The 18,759-nt window shown below is 36.5% G+C and overlaps 1 protein-coding gene across 1 annotated transcript; it reads right to left on the minus strand.

The window, feature by feature from the left end:
- Window positions 1-3,869: 3,869 nt before the first annotated feature.
- On the minus strand, window positions 3,870-5,502 carry LOC113769261 (glutamic acid-rich protein-like). Its single transcript, XM_027313725.1, has 4 exons — window positions 5,297-5,502; window positions 5,123-5,215; window positions 4,850-4,953; window positions 3,870-4,183 (listed from the first exon to the last, which is right to left on the minus strand). Exons 1-4 carry the CDS (start codon window positions 5,500-5,502, stop codon window positions 3,870-3,872), a joined length of 717 nt encoding a protein of 238 aa, XP_027169526.1.
- Between the last annotated feature and the right edge of the window lie 13,257 nt (window positions 5,503-18,759).

The following is an 18,759-nucleotide window of genomic DNA, read 5'->3' on the forward strand; positions in this document are numbered from 1 at the left end:
TAATGTTCAATTATTCAAGGACACATGAATGTTGTTGAATTATTTTGGCATATTTATCTAAGGATTGTAGCGAGTAGGGTAAATTCTGATACCCGTGGGTACTCGACTCGATGGTAAATCCGATTAGATGATCAATGGATAATCCATTAGGGTTTCATATTGTTGAGGGGTTACCTATGGGTAATCCAATAGGGTTATATATATATATATATATATATATATATATATATATATATATCATGCATAGTGCTGTTAATCGAGCCAAGTATTTGACTGTTGAGCTCGACTCGTATTAAGCTTGAGTCAGGTTCTAGTTTGCTCGACTACGCGGAGGACCCATGAAGTGCGCTCGAACTCGAATTGCAAAATGGAAATGTGACTCGAGCTCGAAATATCTGTCAAGCAGTCAACAAATACAAAGCCCAGCCTAATTGCATTTGAGACAAATACACAGCCTAATACCATGAAGGATTGCATTGGCTCGAGTTAGGCTAATTCAGCCTAATAAACAAAATATCTGTCTTGGATGGAATTCAACCTAATAATTGGCTAGAGTTAGCCTAAGTCAGTACTACAAAACGGCATACCATATCCAAAATCAACAAAACTTGCTAAGTTGTCAATAGAATGCCATTCACATTCAATAATACACAAACTCCAACCAAATTTCATCCAAGACAACATATAAGACCATAACATCCATAAGGCACAAACTCCAGGAATAAAAGTTAACAATACACAAACTACAGCCTAATTCCATCGAGACAACATCCATAAGCGTCAATATACCATAACAGGATTTGTCCAGCCAAACAAACACACAAACTGCAACCAAATAACTATGTAAAACAATACTAGATAACTAAAAATTTGTCCAGCTTCACAAATCACAAGAAAAGTGTAGCTTCGCAAGTCCAGCTTCACAAATCAAAAGAAACAGCATCACATATTCCAGAAAATAGCCTTCAAATGTATGGAAGATCAATTTCTTCAATTGTAAATGATTCGAGAATATCGAGTGGTTCCTACAAAATGAAAACAAGAAAGTTACAACTCCTACCAAGGTAAAATGAGCTACCAAAATAAACAACTAGTAGAAGATATATTTTACTTACACGAGACTTGTTTTTTAACCCATGAAGATTGTGGATCCAATCATTGCCACAAAGTAACATTTGCATCGTTTCAATCGACATAGAAGCACACCGATCATCGATTATTCTACCACCAGCACTGAGAGTAGATTCGGAAGCCACAGTTGTAACCGGAATAGCGAGTACATCATTTGCCAACCTTAACAATAGGAAACCTCCACCTTCCCCCTTTCCACCAACCCAAGACATCAAGATTTGTATTTGCATCACAAACATACCTGCCCCCTTCCAAATAGATATCTAAATTTGATTTTTCATAGGGAGCCTTGTCAATTTCACTAACAATCATCTGAAATTTTTCTTTCCAAGCTTTTTAGCAGCCTCTTAGGTAGATTTACTTGTAATTTCTGCATGTTTTCATTTCGCAGCTTCCTTTTGTGGTTCCTCACTCTAAGATAAGATATGAACATCCACATATTCATTATAGAGATCATAAAGAATGCGTCTAATCTCATCAATATACCTAGGGGTTACATCCTCTCCATAAATAACTGGAAAAGTATGATTAACAAGGACCATTTTGTACCTCGGATCAAGAATCGCACCCAAAGACATCAAGACATTGCTTTCACACCAATACTTGTCAAATTTTTATGCCATACTTTCAACCATGGGCCTAATATGATCAGAAAAATCTAGAGCTTTTTCATTTAACAGCTCCTCACTCCTATACAACTCTACAAGAAAAAGGTTAACTGTTGGGTAATCGGATTCAGAAATAATATTGGTGATCTCATAAAAAATACCCAAAAATTTACATACTTTTTCAACTTTCATCCACTCATACTCACTTGGGACATAATGAAACCCAAGAACAATGTCCCATATCTTTAAAATATATCCCTAAACTCTAAAATCGAACCCAACATCAAATAGGAGCTGTTCCACCTAGTTGGACAGTCCAACATGAGCTTTTTAGAAGGCAATTGAAGCTGTTTTTTTTTTTTTGGCAAAGTCATTGAGACGAGACTCTAAAATTTTCAAATATTTAATCCCCTCTCGAACAACATCAATCACATCAACAATTTGATTAAGCCCATCTTGAACAAGCAAATTAAGTCTATGGGCACAACACCTAACATGAAAAATTTTTCCTCCAATGCTTAACCTTTTTCTTAGAGAAAAATCCTCTTTAAGTTTCCTAATGCATATATCATTATAAGAAGCATTGTCCATAGTTATAGTAGAAACCTTATTCTCAATCTCCCAGTCAAGAAAACACTTACTTAAAGTATCGGCAAATAATTACATGTAAGGATCGAAGACAACCTAAGAGGGGTGAATTAGGTTAATTAAAAATCTAATTAAGTTATGGGCACTTTTTACTCAATATGAAATTTACCCTCTTTTCTAAGTGATCACACAATGAATCAATTAATGAATGAATAAAATCACTTGAGAGAAGTAGAAGAGATAAGCAATGTAATGATCACAAACGTAACAATACGTAAATAAAAAGGAAAGAATTGCAAACCAATTAACTATCCAACTCCTCTTGAGCTTGTAGATTAATTCAAACAAGCTTCTTCAAGTTGATGAATTACAATCACTCTTGTGTACAAAGGAAGGTTCACCTCCTCCTTGCCCCGAACTCCACGCGATCAAGTTAGGAAGTTTTACTATCCCTCAGGACAACCCTCACAGAGCTACACTCATGAAGTATTCACTCACAAATGAAAAGCTTACAATGAACCTCACACTACTAAGACTACAAATCTTCCTTGGAGAGTGTTTTCTCACTAAAATTACTCTAGATCTTTTATATCTTCAGTGTGTAAAAGTTCTCTTTAAGTGGTTGACTTTGCTCTATTTATAAGAGACCAAAAAATACTTCAATTAATGCTGCTAACGGATAAAAGGTAGCTGAAGAGTCAACTAATCGTTGGTGGTGTCGGACGTCCGATAGGATGGTTTTTCGCGTCCGATCGCAGGCAGTGAGTTCAAGAAGATTTTTTGAAATGTTTAGGACATCCGGTGCTTCAATGCTTTGCGTCCGAAGTGTCGTAACGTTTGTCGGATGTCCGGTACTCAGGTGTTGTACGTCCGAATGAAGTCAGTGAATTTAGAGAACTCGGCTTATTATCTTCGGACGTCCGAGAGTGAGTTCCTTATGCGTCCGAAGTTACTCGAAGGTTGTCGGACGGCTGATGCAGACTTTTTGTGCGTCTGACTCATGCTTCAGCATATGTTAGCCTGTTTTGCTCCAAATCTGAAAACATCTATTTAGAGAATATTAGTAACATCCATTTGTTTTGTAATCATTAAAAGATACAGATTGAAATGAACAATCTCCCCCTTTTTTATGATGACAAAACAATGGATGGAGCAAAAAATTTAAATACAGCTCCCCCTTACTTAATGCATCTCCCCTGTTTGCTTAAGTACAAAATTTAAGTACAACTTCCCTTCAAAATAATGTTAACCCATATTTACTGAGAAAAAGATGACTCCCCCTCACATAGAGAATTCATATCCAATCCATTTCTTCCCCTTTTTGTCATCATTAAATCAACCATAGCCATATTACCAACAATATCCAAAAATCATAGGAATAACAAACCACGAGTTCAAAACACACAAAATATCCAAATATTCTTACAGACCAGCAGTGAAAGGAAAAGTAGAAATCTTAATACAAAACACATAAAGTTTGAAACGCAAGGGATGCCAAGAGCCTATTATGAACAATCATGAGGTGCATGTGTCTAGAGATGCCTAAAATGTGATTTTGGAGGATCCAGGCCTTCTTCTAGCCAGACGAAACTGAGCAGGGTCTTCTTCCTCAGTGTCCTCATCCTCATCATCATCATTCTCCTCTTCAGTTTCTTCTTCAGTTGCCAGAGTTTTTCCCTTGTCCTGTGGTTGAGAACTGGAGGCACGGTATTCTGGGGTAGTTTCAGTGGTTGGCTCAATTCTAGGCTCCTTTCGCTGTGCATTTTCATTTTCTGGAGGAATAGGAGGTACGAGCAGATTCCTTTTGGCAACGAAGGTGGCTTGTTGATCAGAAGTCATGGTCATCATCAAGCCATCTTCAAGAAGCAGGATATGTTGTTTAAGATCTTCAAGCAGGTGATGACCTCAAGGTTGAATGAAGGAAATTTAGAGGCTGATTTTTTGGGATGAATGGTGAAGGGTGTCACATACATTGACTGGTCACGAGGAGTCTTAGGGGTGACAGGGGTTTCATGAAGATTTTCCCTCCTAGACTTAGAGACAGTTTTTTTGTAGCACTAATGACCCTAAAAAAATTTCAAAATTTTCCTTTCAAAGTAAGTCTTTGAAAACACAGTTGATGCACTCTCTTTTGGAGATTTGCCAGTGAAAGGAATTTCAAAATGATTAAAAATAGGAGTCAGAAATTTTTCATAGGACAGTTTCCTACGGTTGTCAGTGCTGATTTTTAGCAGAAATTTGCACATGACAAAACCAAAATCAATTCGAATTTTTTCAAGAAAACAGTAGAACAGATAAAGTTTCATTTTTTTTGCATCAGTTCTGTGACCATCAGTGAGCACAACAGATTGAAATGATGGTAAAAATGATCAGGTTTTGAGGACTAAGATCTTCCAATCTTGCCTCAGCAGGAGTATTAAAGTGAGACTGAAAATAGGTCATCAATTTTACAACATGAAAGTGATGGTATGCATAGGAAAATTTTTCGTAAGAAAAGAAATATGTAATTTTGCCTTTAAAACCACTTTCAATTTTGGTTTCCAAAACAGAGTTAACAATGTCAAGGTTCAGTTCAATGTTAACAGAGTTGACACGAGAAATAAGATCAGTATGTGATTTACCTTTCCTAAGATTAGCAAAAAACTGATGAAGCATGTCATGATAGAATGTGTTTGAAATGGTTAAAAGATGGGTCCATTTTTGGAATTTAAACAGGTTCAAGATCAAGCTTACGGAACTCATAGGGGATAATGGTCCTCTGGGTGATGAAGCCCTTCTGCGAGATCCATTCAAACCTTTCTCTGGCTTCATCGTCGATGAACTTGGGTAGAGAAGTGGGTTCAGTAGCAGTGTGGGTCTCAGGCTGCTCAGGACGCTTTCTTTTTCCACTGCGCTGAGCAGTTTGCGCAGCACTCTGGACACCAGATCTTGTCCTTGGTGATCTCCTGGTAGATGGTTCCTCAGTTTACTGTTCCTCAGCAGTTTTTTCTACATTCTGCTGATCCCCGGAAGGATCAACCGTTTGCTTTTCCTTGGGTTGAGCAATGCTCTTTCTTTTGGCAGTCCTTTTTCCTTTCCTGGGTGATTTGGTTACTGTTACATCTGCATTGGTGGGCTGCACTGGTTTCTCTTCATTGTCACTCACTGGATGCCCTTCAGATTGCTGTTCCTCCATCTGGTCATTAGATGGTTCAGCAGATGGCTCTCTAGTTTGCACATTCTACTTTTTTCTTGCAGATTATTTCGTTTTTCCACCTCGGTTTCCAATTTTCCTCTTGGGTGATTTGATGGAGGGTTCAACAACTTGAACATCTTCATCCTCTTCGTCACGCAGCTTGAAAGTGCGTCCGGCACTCACGGATCCCCCTCTAATCCTTTCCATGATTGAAGTGCAGTGTGGTTTATGTTGCGTGATGTGATGCAAATGAGTATCAAACGGTGAAAAGTTCAGTATGAACTACAATGGATGCACAAACAGTCCACAGAGTGAGTTTTTGTGATTAGGGTTTCGGGAAGTAATTGAAAATTATAGTGTAGTTGGCGGTTGGGGGAAGTTACGAAATGCAATAAACCCGCAATAGGTGTGAGAAGGTGACGGTCAGAGTGATTTCTTGGTACTTGTTCCAGGGAGAGACGAATTTGAATTTTAAACTTTGAGAGAATGTGAAGAGTTGCGTCCGAGATAAAAGGGTAAGAATGGACTGAATGACTCAGAGAATTTCTTTATAAGATGCGATTTTTGAGTGTCGGACTGCCGAACGAAGTGAATCGTCCGACACAACCGTCCGAACCAAAACTTTTCTGGAAAACGGATGAACAACACTGTTGGACGTCCATTCTAACCCATTGGACGTCCGATAAAGAATGACCAGAAAAAAAATCTTAGAATATTTTTTCTGAAACGCCCAATTTTGTTCTCAGATACACAAATTGATCTAGTTGAAGGATTTTTGTGAGAATATCAGCAATTTGATCTTTAGAACAAACATATTGAACACAAATTTTACCCTTGTGGACAAGATCGCGAATAAAATGATGTTTTATATCTATGTGCTTAGTCCTAGAATGTTGAATGGGATTTTTTGTCAAATTGATGGCACTAGTGTTATCACAATACATAGACACACAATCATAAACTAAACCAAAATCATTCAATGTGGTTTTCATCCACAACAATTGAGCACAACAAGCACCAGCAGCAACATATTCAGCTTCAGTTGTAGACAGTGAAATAGCATTTTATTTTTTGCTAAACCAAGACACTAAGCAATTTCGAAGAAAGTTACATATACCTGTTGTACTTTTTCTATCTACCCTACAGCCACCAAAATCAGCATCAGAGAATCCACACAGAGAAAGTTCATGATACTTAGGATACCAAAGGCCAAAACTCAAGGTTCCTTTTAGATATCTAAGGATTTTTTTACCGCATTCAAATGTGATTCCTTTGGACAAGATTGAAAACAATCACATAGGCACACAACAAACATAATATCAGGTTTACTAGCAGTTAAGTAAAGAAAACTACCAATCATATTTCTATACTTCTTTTCATCAACTTTTGTACTTTCTTCATCCTTGTCAAGTTTGGTAGATGTGCACATAGGTGTTCCAACTTGCTTTGAATCCTCCATTTCAAATCTTTTTAGCAGCTCCTTGGTGTGTTTGGTTTGATTGATGAATGTTCCATCTCGGCTTTGAACCACTTGGAGTCCAAGGAAGACATTTAATTCTCCCATCATACTCATTTCAAACTCTTTTTGCATGATATTGAAAAAATCCTTGCACAAGCTCTTATTAGTAGCACCAAATATAATATCATCCACATATATTTACACAATTAAAAGATCACGTGAACTTTGTTTAGTGAAAAGAGAAGTATCCACAATGCCTCTTTTAAAACCATTTTCAATCAAAAAATCACTCAAATGTTCATACCATGCTCTTGGAGTTTGTTTTAATCCATACAAGGCTTTTGAGAGTTTAAAAACATGATTTGGATAAATTTCATTTTCAAAACCAGGAGGTTGATCAACATAAACTTCTTGATCTATAAATCCATTTAAGAAAGCACTTTTAACATCCATTTGAAATAATTTAAAGTTCTTAAAACATGCGAAAACCAAAAACATTCTAATTGATTCTAACCTAGCTATGGGTGCAAATGATTTATCAAAATCTATTCCTTCTTCTTGAGTGTATCCCTTGACTACCAGTCTGGCCTTATTTCTTACTACCTCACCTTTGTCATTCATTTTGTTTCTAAAAATTCACTTGGTGCCAATGATAGGATGATCTTGTGGTCTAGCAACTAATGTCCAAACCTTGTTTCTTTCAATTGATTTAACTCCTCTTCCATAGCTAAAATCCAGTTCTCATCTTTCAATGTATCAACAACATTTTTGGGTTCAAAGTGTGAGACCAATGCAAAATTATCTATTAGTTGTCTAGAAGAGGAACGTGTTCTGATCTTTTCGGATGGATCACCAATGATGAATTCCTTAGGATGGTTTTGGATAAATTTCCAGACTCTTGGAAGATCATTAGGAATGGTAGTGTCTCTGTCATTGTTTTTTCCAGCTGGACTGTCTTGAGTTTCATCTTCCTTTGAATCATTTTTTGGTGAAGCAGTGCCTTGGTCACTGATTGTTAGCTTCTTTAGTTCTTCTTGAACACCTACATCATTATCTTTACCATAACTCATAGAAGTGTCACCATTAGATTCATCAAAAGTAATGTGTATAGGTTCCTCTATAACCAGAGTCCTACGATTATAGACTCTAAAGCCTCTCTTATTCTCACAATATCCCAAGAAAATTTCCTCATCAGATTTTTTATCAAACTTTTCATGATGTTCCTTGATGTTTAGAATGAAGCATTTGCAACCAAAAACTTTAAAATATCCAACAACAGGCTTTTTATCAAACATCAACTCATAGGAAGTTTTGTTCAAAATTGGTCTTAAAAGTACTCTATTTATGGTATAGCAGGCTGTGTTTATAGTTTCATCTCAAAAATACTTTGATAAATTACATTCACTAAACATGGTTCTAGCAGCCTCTTGAAGAGTTCTATTTTTTCTTTCAACAACCCCATTTTGTTGGGGGACTCTTGCAATGGAAAATTCATGTGTAATACCATTGTTATTACAAAATTCTGAAAAATCACAGAAACGAAATTCTGAGCCATTGTCAATCCTTATTTTGATGATTTTCAAACCAATCAGATTCTGAACTTTTACAAATAGTGAAACAAAATTTTTGAAAGTATCATCTTTGTGTGCAAGAAACATCACCCAAGTGTATCTAGAATAATCATCAACAACAACAAAACAAAATTTTTTGCCACCTAGGCTTGTGGTTTGAGTAGGACCAAATAGATCAAGATGTAAAAGTTCTAGAGGCTTTGTAGTAGAAACACATTTCTTGAGTTTAAAAGATATCTTGATTTGTTTTCCAAATTGGCAAGCATCACAGATTCGGTCTTTTTCAAATTTGATTTTTGGAAGCCATCTAACAAGTTCCTTTTTGGAAATTTCTTGTAGCAAATCCATATTGAAATGACAGAGTCTTCTATGCCACAGCCAGGGGTCCTCATTTACTGCTTTGAGACAACTAAGGCTAGAGGAATCAACTTTTTCAAGAATAACTACATAAATGTCATTTACTCTTTTTCCTTTGAAAACAGTGTTGAATTTTGAGTCAAGAACAAGATATTCATGCTTTTTAAATAACACAAACAGATTCCTATCACACAATTGACTAACACTTAACAAGTTGTAGCTCAAATTGTCAACTAAAAGAACATTGTGAACAAAGGTTTGACCATTCTTATCAACATCACCAATTCCAACAGTTTTGACTTTGATGTCATCTCCAAAAGTTACCTTTCCGCTTGATTTTGGTTTGAGTTTGATGAACTGTGATGTATCACCAGTCATATGTCTTGAGCATCCACTATCTATGAGCCACTTTGATTCCTTAACAATGTTCACCAGGTTCACCTACACAGAGATCCACAAGATAATATTTGGTACCCTTTATTTTTTGGGTCCTTGAGAGTTAGCATTATGTCTAACCATCCACATGCATCTCATGTCATTTCTCATATTTTTCTTAACATAACAATTGCTTTTTATGTGGCCAAATTGACAACAGAAGCTACACATAACCAAAGGATTATTTACATGAACAGGTTTAACAAATCTAACTTACCTTCTTTTGTAAATGGTAAATTCATTTGCACTAGAATTCAACTTTTTTCCATGTATGTCAAAATGAAGTTTTGTATCAATCCTTTGAAAGCAGTTTTGTTTTTTATGTTGAAACATCTGACTAAAATCATCCATTCTTCTTTTCAAGTTACTTTGTTCATTTTTGAGCATGTTACAGAAGTTTGTTTTTCTATCAAGTTCAGCATGCAAATCATTTTCAATTCTGTTCTCATTTTCATTTCTCAGACATTTGTTTTGTCGAAAAAGGCTTGCATTATCTTGTATCAGAAAGTTAATTTTCTTTTTTAGTTCCTTGTTTCTAACATAGGATTCTTTCAAACTGTTGTGCTTTTTTTTCAAAAACAATTAACATCATCATCAGATTCACTATCACTATCAGTTTGAGAGTTACACGTGGTTACCTCTTCATCACCAATGGCCATGAAAATCACTTGGGTAGATTCCTCTTCTTCTTCGACTTCACCTTCTGAATTGCAGTAATTCCAGGTGATCTGAAAATTGTTGAACTTTGATTTTCGTTCAACCTTGATCTCCTTCTTTTTTTTCATCGGACACTCATTTGCAGAGTGTCCAGGTTGGCGGCATTCAAAGCACTTATCAGTTTACTTTTTGTTGAATTCTAACTTCCCTTTGTTTCTCAAGTTGTTGAACTGATTTGGGAAGGAATTGCTAGGTCCACCTTTTCTGAATCTTCTCTTGTTGAGTATTCTTTTGAAGTCTCGTGTGATGAGTGCAATATCACTGTCATCACCTTCCATGTCATCTCCATCCAGAGAGGCTGTATCATCTTCATCTTGTGAAGCCTTCAGAGCAATATTCTTTCTTACCTTTGTGTTTTCTTCTTCCTGCACCTTGGACTTGAGTTTTAACTCATAAGAAATCAGTGAATTAATAAGAGATTCAATAGGTAAGTATTTAGATCTTCGGCTTCCTCAATGGCAGTCACTTTACTCTCCCAATCCTTCGATAAGGCATTCAGAAATTTTCTATTTTTCTCACCTAGAGAGTAATCCTTCTCAAGCACTTCTAAATCCTTAATAAGATCATTGAATCTACAATACATCTTATCAATGTTTTCATGAGGTTCCATCTTAAAAGATTCATATTTAGTGACCAGAATGGACTTCTTCTATTCTCTCACATCTCACTTTCTTCATGAATTTCACTAAATTTATCCCAAATCTCTTTTACAGATTTGTAGCCCTTGACTCTAATAGACTTATTTGAATCTAAAACACTGTATAGTACATTCATCGCCTTGGCATTTAGAGTGAGATGAGTTCTATCTTCAGTAGTCAGCTCACTTCTTGTTTTTGGTCTCGGCCTATTAGTATCTTCATCAATAATAGAGGCATCATATGGACCTTTATTGACAATAAACCACAACTCAATATCAATAGATTGTAAGAAAATAATCATCCTCTCCTTCCAACTCACATAATTTGATCCACTGAACATTGGAGGTCTAGTGACTGATTGTCCCTCAAAGAACATGACATTGTTGGTTGTCATTTTTACTCCAAAGCCGATTGATCATTGTGACAGCCCCACCTTCCCCTAAGGTGAACCAAAGGGGTTAGCGGACTGCCTGCCCAGCTCTCGCCAGGACTACGGTACAGTTTACGTCGTTCTATAACGTTCCGGAACATACCATTACACGCAAACAAGTCAAAATCATAAAAATAAAAAAAACGAAACTTTGCGCCGAAGATGAATAGTGCAGGACACGTCAGAATCCGGATTCAGTCCAGAGCCTTTTCGTTCACAATTTTTCTTTTGCCGTTTGATAGCCAAATCATTCCGAAAGTCAACCAAACATCAACCAAGCATATATACATTGAAATTCAATATTTACAACCACATTGGCATGTCAAAAGCTATGTATCATGGATATACATGTTTGGTTTGCCATTCAACAGATAAACCCACTATACATTAGGGTTTCATGCAAGAGCGATTCAAAATGGCATATACATGGCTCAATTTGGCAACCAACTTCCAAAAGGGTTCATTTTCCTGTAAGGAAAACAAATGGAACAGAGTGAGCTAAAGCTCAGTGAGTTACCACCACCAAAGCATCTAAAATCACATAAGAACAACCGTTCAATGCAAGTATGCCAATAAGAAGTAAATCAAATCAGTGAAAGGATACGGACGGCTCTCAAGAGCCCATTTCCACGCTTATTTCTTGATCCAACCTCATTGACCCTCCGTCAATGCTAAGAGTAACCATCCGTAGACATCACTTACATCCAACCGTCCAACTATCATACCCCAACCGGGCCCGCACTCCATTCAGTCATTTTGGTAATACTCGAGTATACCGGAACCAAAGGTCTCATTACCACAAGATTCCACAGTACAGTCCCCGTGGCATGACAATTTTCACTACCAAACCCTCGCCGGCTCGATCCAATTGACCACCAAACGGGGTTGAGCTCAGTGATACAGTAAAGCCATTGGACATGCACCCCAATGACACCAAATCAGTTTCCATGAATGGAATTCAGTATCTCATATAACAAGTGCAGTATTTCAGTAAAACGGTAAAGAGCTATGAAGGAAATCACAAGGGGTGAGGGCGGTCAAGTACACCCTCACCTCAACCACTTCCAACAACCAATTAAGCCTTCAAGGCATCAAATACGCATAGGACAAAGCCACATTATAACAAGTAAGTGAGTAGTATACTCACCAAGCAAGAAAGTGGTGTTTCATACACCGTGGTCACCAAGACGTCGTGAGCTACCGTCACGTCCTAAAACATGTAACACATACAATGAGACTCGATAACGAGTCATAAAACAACGCCAATCACAACCCAATAGAGTTTCATATACATAACTAAGCATGATAGCAAACCAGAAATTAGAAGTAGCATTAGTCTTGGCCCCAAATAGAAAAACTGTTTTGCCCTTATTATGCGGTAATGGCGTCAAATTCACTACGATTATCGGATGGGGGTGTAAGACCCACCGTTTCGAAGCTATGAAATAGGGTTACAACAATGTAGAAGGCCACTCAGTCCAGTTCCTCGTACAACTAGGTCAAATGTGACAAAAACTAAACCAGCATTACCAAAACAGGTTTGCAAAACACACAAAACTGTAATGAACACAAATCAGTCTATACAGGTCCAAATGCCGAAATTCCAAAGGCATATAATAGCTAAGATATCCAGCTACATTTCATCAGAAGACACAAACAACAGAATCCAAACCAATTCCAGTCAAAACAGACAATTCCTATCGCAGTTCGGACATTCTGTTCACCAAAATAGCAACAGTAAAAACGGCATAACTCACTCTATACTACTCCAAATTCCATGAAATTTTGCAGGCACTTCATACTCATCAATACCTACAACTTTCATGTTTTGAGAAAAGTCCAATTCGGCCTCTATCTATGACCTAAAATTTCGGACAGATTAGGGGTTCATGAACCCTAACTTTTCACATTTCATTCCAAATCCAAAATTGGTTGCATTTAACCACAATTCACACCTACTAGAGCCAAAGCCCCTTATTACCAACCATCATACTAGTCCAAAACATCAAAATCATATGAAACCAGAAAATTCATCATAAAATGGAAAACTTCACCAAAACTCTTCAAATCAAGAAATAAATCACATTTTCCAACACTCAAGCCACTTCTAAGCATAATATAACCATCATTAGGTGTAGTAGGGGGGTTCAAGCATCACTTACCAAGTAGCAAGAGAGAGAGAGATGTTGGCCACCTTAGAGCTTCAAACAAACTTCACTAATACACTTACTATCACTAGAAGAAAGGTTTTTATGGAGTAGAATCTAATCTAGGCTTTTGTTTGTAGAAGATTGAAGCATATGGAAGCTTGAAAGTTGAAGAATTTCCTTCCTTCTTTGCTCAAGGAGAACCGGCCACAAGGAGAGAAAAATGGTGAATTTTGTGCAATTTTTGATATTTAATCCTTTGGTCAAAAAAAGTCAAGAAAGTGAATAGTGTTTCTTAAAGTCCAACTAATGAGAAGATGACACTTGTCACCTCATTAAATGCATTCTTATCTTTCTTATTCCCTCTCACATCAATCACTTCACACATTCTACTTATCTCTTGACACCCGATAAATTTTACACAGTATCCGAAACTTAACCTTATTGGTCGAATTTTTCCGAACTATTCGCACTAGTGGGTCCCACGTCCACTATTTACTCTTAATTTTCTAAAAACTCTCCAATACTAGAAAAATCATCTTAAAACTATAATTACGCATAAAATCTACCAGAAAATATTTCTAAGCCCGAAAATGCAAAAATATAAGCAATTAAGGGGTAATAAACCCTAGAAAAAAATAATTAGGGTTTTACGGGTTCTCACAATCATAATCTCTAGGAGACCAAACTCTGATACCAATTGTAAGGATCGAAAACAACCTAAGAGGGGTGAATTAGGTTGATTAAAAATCTAATTAAGTTATGGGCACTTTTTGCTCAATATGAAATTTACCCTCTTTTCTAAGTGATCACACAATGAATCAATTAATGAATGAACAAAATCACTTGAGAGAAGTAGAAGAGATAAGCAATGTAATGATCACAAATGTAACAATAAGTAAATAAAAAGGAAAGAATTGCAAACCAATTAACTACCCAACTCCTCTTGAGCTTGTAGATTAATTCAAACAAGTTTTTTCAAGTTGATGAATTACAATCACTCTTGTGTACAAAGGAAGGTTCACCTTCCCTTGCCCCGAACTCCACTCGATCAAGTTAGGAAGTTTTACTATCCCTCAGGATAACCTTCACAGAGCTACACTCATGAAATATTCACTCACAAATAAAAAGCTTACAATGAACCTCACACCACTAAGACTACAAATCTTCCTTGGAGAGTGTTTTCTCACTAAAACTAGTCTAAATCTTTTGTATCTTCAGTGTGCAAAAATTCTCTTTAAGTGGTTGACTTTACTCTATTTATAAGAGACCAAAAAGTACTTCAATTAATGCTGCTAACGGATAGAAGGCAGTTGAAGAGTCCGATAGGCTGGTTTTTCACGTCCGATTGCAGGCAGTGAGTTCAAGAAGATTTCTTGAAATGTTTAGGACGTCCGGTGCTTCAATGCTTTGCGTCCGAAGTGTCGTAACGTTTGTCGGACGTCCGGTACTCAGGTGTTGTACGTCCGAACGAAGTCAGTGAGTTTAGAGAACTCGGCTTATTATCTTCGGACGTTCGAAAGTGAGTTCCTTATGCGTCTGAAGTTACTCGAAGGTTGTTGGACGGCCGATGCAGACTTTTTGTGCGTCCGACTCATGCTTCAGCATATGTTAGCCTGTTTTACTCCAAATCTGAAAACATCTATTTAGGGAATATTAGTAACATCCATTTGTTTTGTAATCATTAAAAGATACGGACTGAGATGAACATTACACCTGTGTGAGGAGGTGGGACATTACAAAAATTTAGGACCCGTTTTTGTAACATCCAATCACTATCAACAAAATGTCCTATCACAACCATGTATTGAATTTTTTGACCAAATTTTCATAAATCTGTAGTTATACTAACCCTGTTGGCACCTTTTAATATATTTCTCAGCTTTTTCTTTTCAAGCATGTAAGTAGTCACACAATTTTCCTTTACTGTTTGCTGATTAATATTTTTATAAAACGGAGATGCAGCTTTCATGAATTTGTTAAAAATAACATGGTCCAATATAGGGAAAAGGATACTCATGTACAAGAACCATATGAGCTGCTAACTCTTGTACTTTAGCATGATCATAGGAAAAAGTAGTTATAGAAGTTATACCGTCCGAGGGTCCTTTGGTGAAGGATAAGACTTGTTGCCTCTTTCGATTTTCCTCCCCAAGAGCCAGCTTCTTTTGTAGACAATTTTTGAGGTGACGCTTGTGTTGAGAAGTGGCTCCAGACGCACTTTTGGCAAATAACTCTTTGCAGTGATTGGACTGTACTTTCAATGTTTCGTCGGCCTGCTTTACTATTGTCATATCCTCCCATATTGTTGACTTCTTTTTCCTTTGCTTTTTTTTTCAAACGGTTTTGCTCCTTCAATAGGACCTTTTTGCCCTATTTCTGCTCATTCGTTTGGTTTCTCTAAGATATCTAAATCCAACTCTTCTTCGCTCATCTCATCAGCGTTATACTCTGCCTCAAGTTCTTGATCTACAGCTTCATTTCCAATCTCTATAATATGACTTGGTGATGATCCTTGGTGTGAATGAAATAGAGGACTGTATATACCTATTTTTTAAAAGGAAAAAAAACCAATTAATAACAAAATGATAAAGCTTAACCACTAAACATTCCTAAATAATTCTATGGCAATTCAGTAGGGATAAATATTTCCTACAAAAAAAATCTGGATTGAGTAATGACTATATTATACACATGCCTTCGGTACAATTAACAAGGTAATATCTCTGTAATGATATGACTTTTATGTTCGATATTGATTAGTAACTACAAATTGTACTTGCACTTAAATTGTTGGTCAAAATCCTGGTAACCACAAAAAATCAATAACATAGAAATGAAATAAGAGAACTTGTGCAAATAGAAAAGTTTAATCACAGAAAGAAAATAGGAAACATGGAACAGTAACATTAAGGAAAAGAAAGCTACCTGAAAAGCTAAACTATCTTTCTTATACATAAGGCTGTAACAAAACCAAACAACCAACACTGTCAATCATCTATGAACCAATTAGTTCAACATGCTCCCATTTAATGAAAAGATAAAATAAGTTTGAATATATCCTAGAAAACCACTATCTTCAATATACTTCCACTATCTTTTCCTCCAGTTGTTTATAGGCATCGCTTATTCTCTGTTCCTCCAGACAAGACAACAGAAGAAGGGGAGGATGACAACATTCAAGTAATTCTCCTTGTGCCTATGCACATAACTTGAATTTTGAATATATGAACTATTTGTCAATATTCTCGGTAAATTTGATACAAACGTACCTGAGTTGAGTCGGTATTACTTCATTTTCTGAATGAAGAAGTAATTTAAAAAGTACCATTTTAATCTCAATAAGATCCACTGTTTCTGTTGTGAGAAATATGAACTACTATAACTTTTTTCTGCATCTAAATATACATAAAAGTTAGGGTTGCAGATAGGAGTTAACAGATCTCAGAACTCTCCATTTTCCAGCTATTGATGGGAAAAACCTCTTTGGCACCTCACCAAGATATCAACAAACAAAGAAAGAAATGTTCACACCAACCACTAAGTTGGTGCTTGAAGAAATTGTTACAGGCAATTGTTCCACTAATCTATATTTATACTTACCGACAATCACGGTGGATCAGAGAAACCAGCCAAATTGGACTGGTCAGTGATTGCTTGCGGTGATTTTGGTGGAGATCGAAGAGTAGAGATGACTGGAGGTGATTGGTTTTGGCTGTGAAAAATGGAGGACTGGTTGCCGCGGTGACTGTTTTTGCCCATAAAAAATGGAGACTTTGTGATACTGGTGGCCCGCTGGTTGACTGTGACAAATGGATGACAAAATGGGGTATTGCTGGCTATGGGGTGTGGCAGTGGCTGGAGAGGCAGAGGTTGTTGGCTAATAGTGGCTGTGGAGTGTGGAGTGTGGCGGAGAAGAAGAATGAAACAATGCAATTGAACCCTAATTCGAATTTCTATTCTTTGACTATTAAGATGACAAATATACCCTTACTTATCGAACCCAATCGAGCAAAGATATAAAAAATACATAGCCTAGTCAATGATTATATGCTGATGTAACCCTTTTGCCAAATAGGATTCACAAGCAATATATTTAAACTTTAATCACAATGAAAATAGTTTAGCATTATAATTAGTGGATATGAGGTTGTTAGGGAGAGATAGAGCGAGAGAGAGAGAGAGAGGGAGAGAGAGAGATATTTTTTTGGAAAAGAGTGAGAGAGAAGTATTTATAGAATTTGTTTTAAGGAGAGAAAACAATGTGATTGTAGTATTTGTTTAGTTGACTAGAGTACAAAATTCAATAGAATCTAAATATTTTATCTTTAATTAGACTTGTCATTCAGCAGAGAAATATCTCATCTTTATGTAGTTCTTCCTTTTTCCTTTTTTTTTTCCCTTTTTATCCTTAAGCATTCTTTGTATAACATTTTGATTTTTGACTCATACTATGCATGGGTTTACATATTCAAGTAAATCATAACAATTTACATAAAAAAGTAAGAGGTAAAAATTTTAAGAGAATATTAATGTCATATCAATTTATACTAAAATGTACTATTATAAACAAAAATAAAGAAAAACTTTTCAAATTCAATAATTGCATGATTGTACAGAGAGAAATTACCTTTTGTCTTTACCTTTCCTACTAAATATGGAGAAACCAAGACCTAAACATCCCTGCCCACCCTGTAGATTTTGATATCAACTAGTGAACAATGAAGAAATTCAAGCAAAAACCAAACATAGAGCAAGTGGAAAACCTAAGCCCTAGACTTGAAGATTTCCCTAAGCAACCACATTAAACAAGAAATATAGCAAATAGATACTGGGGGTCAAGATCCTTCTCAAAGTTGCTGAGGAGAGGGAGTCAAAGAGATTTATACTACGAAGGGTAGGATGATAAGGCAGATATGGAGGAAGATACTTTGGTAAACCATCAAAATCGATCTCACATTGAAGCGATGGACTTATCCAAATTTCCAAAGTTTGTATCCTCTAAAAAGGAGAAGGCAGCTAATAGGAAACCTTGGAGAAAGTATCTCATATTAAAAGTTTTAGGAAGAGTCATTGGCTATAAGATGCTACAGTAGAGGCCGAATGAACAATGGAAACTCCAAAACGGCTTTGAAATAATTGATCTAGAAATGGGTTTTTGCTCTGGCTCGATTCAGATCTAAGGAGGAGTATCATAGGGTCTTGGATAACAGGCCTTGGGTAGTACAGGGATACTGTGTCATTGTATGCAAGTGGAAACCAGGATTTAGAATAGACAAGAAAAATGTTGACATTACCTTGGTATGGATCCACTTCCTAGGGCTATCATTGGATTACTACACGGAGCCCATCCTCATGAAGATTAGAAGCTTACTTGGCAAGGCCATCAAGATTGACGGTCAAAAAACAAATATATCATGGGGGTAATATGCAAGGGCAAGCATTAAGTTAAATCTAGATAAACCTCTAATTCCTTTTATTTGAATTGATAATGATTTGTTGA

The sequence above is a fragment of the Coffea eugenioides genome, chromosome 4, assembly GCF_003713205.1.
Source record: "Coffea eugenioides isolate CCC68of chromosome 4, Ceug_1.0, whole genome shotgun sequence".
Lineage (NCBI taxonomy): Eukaryota > Viridiplantae > Streptophyta > Magnoliopsida > Gentianales > Rubiaceae > Coffea > Coffea eugenioides.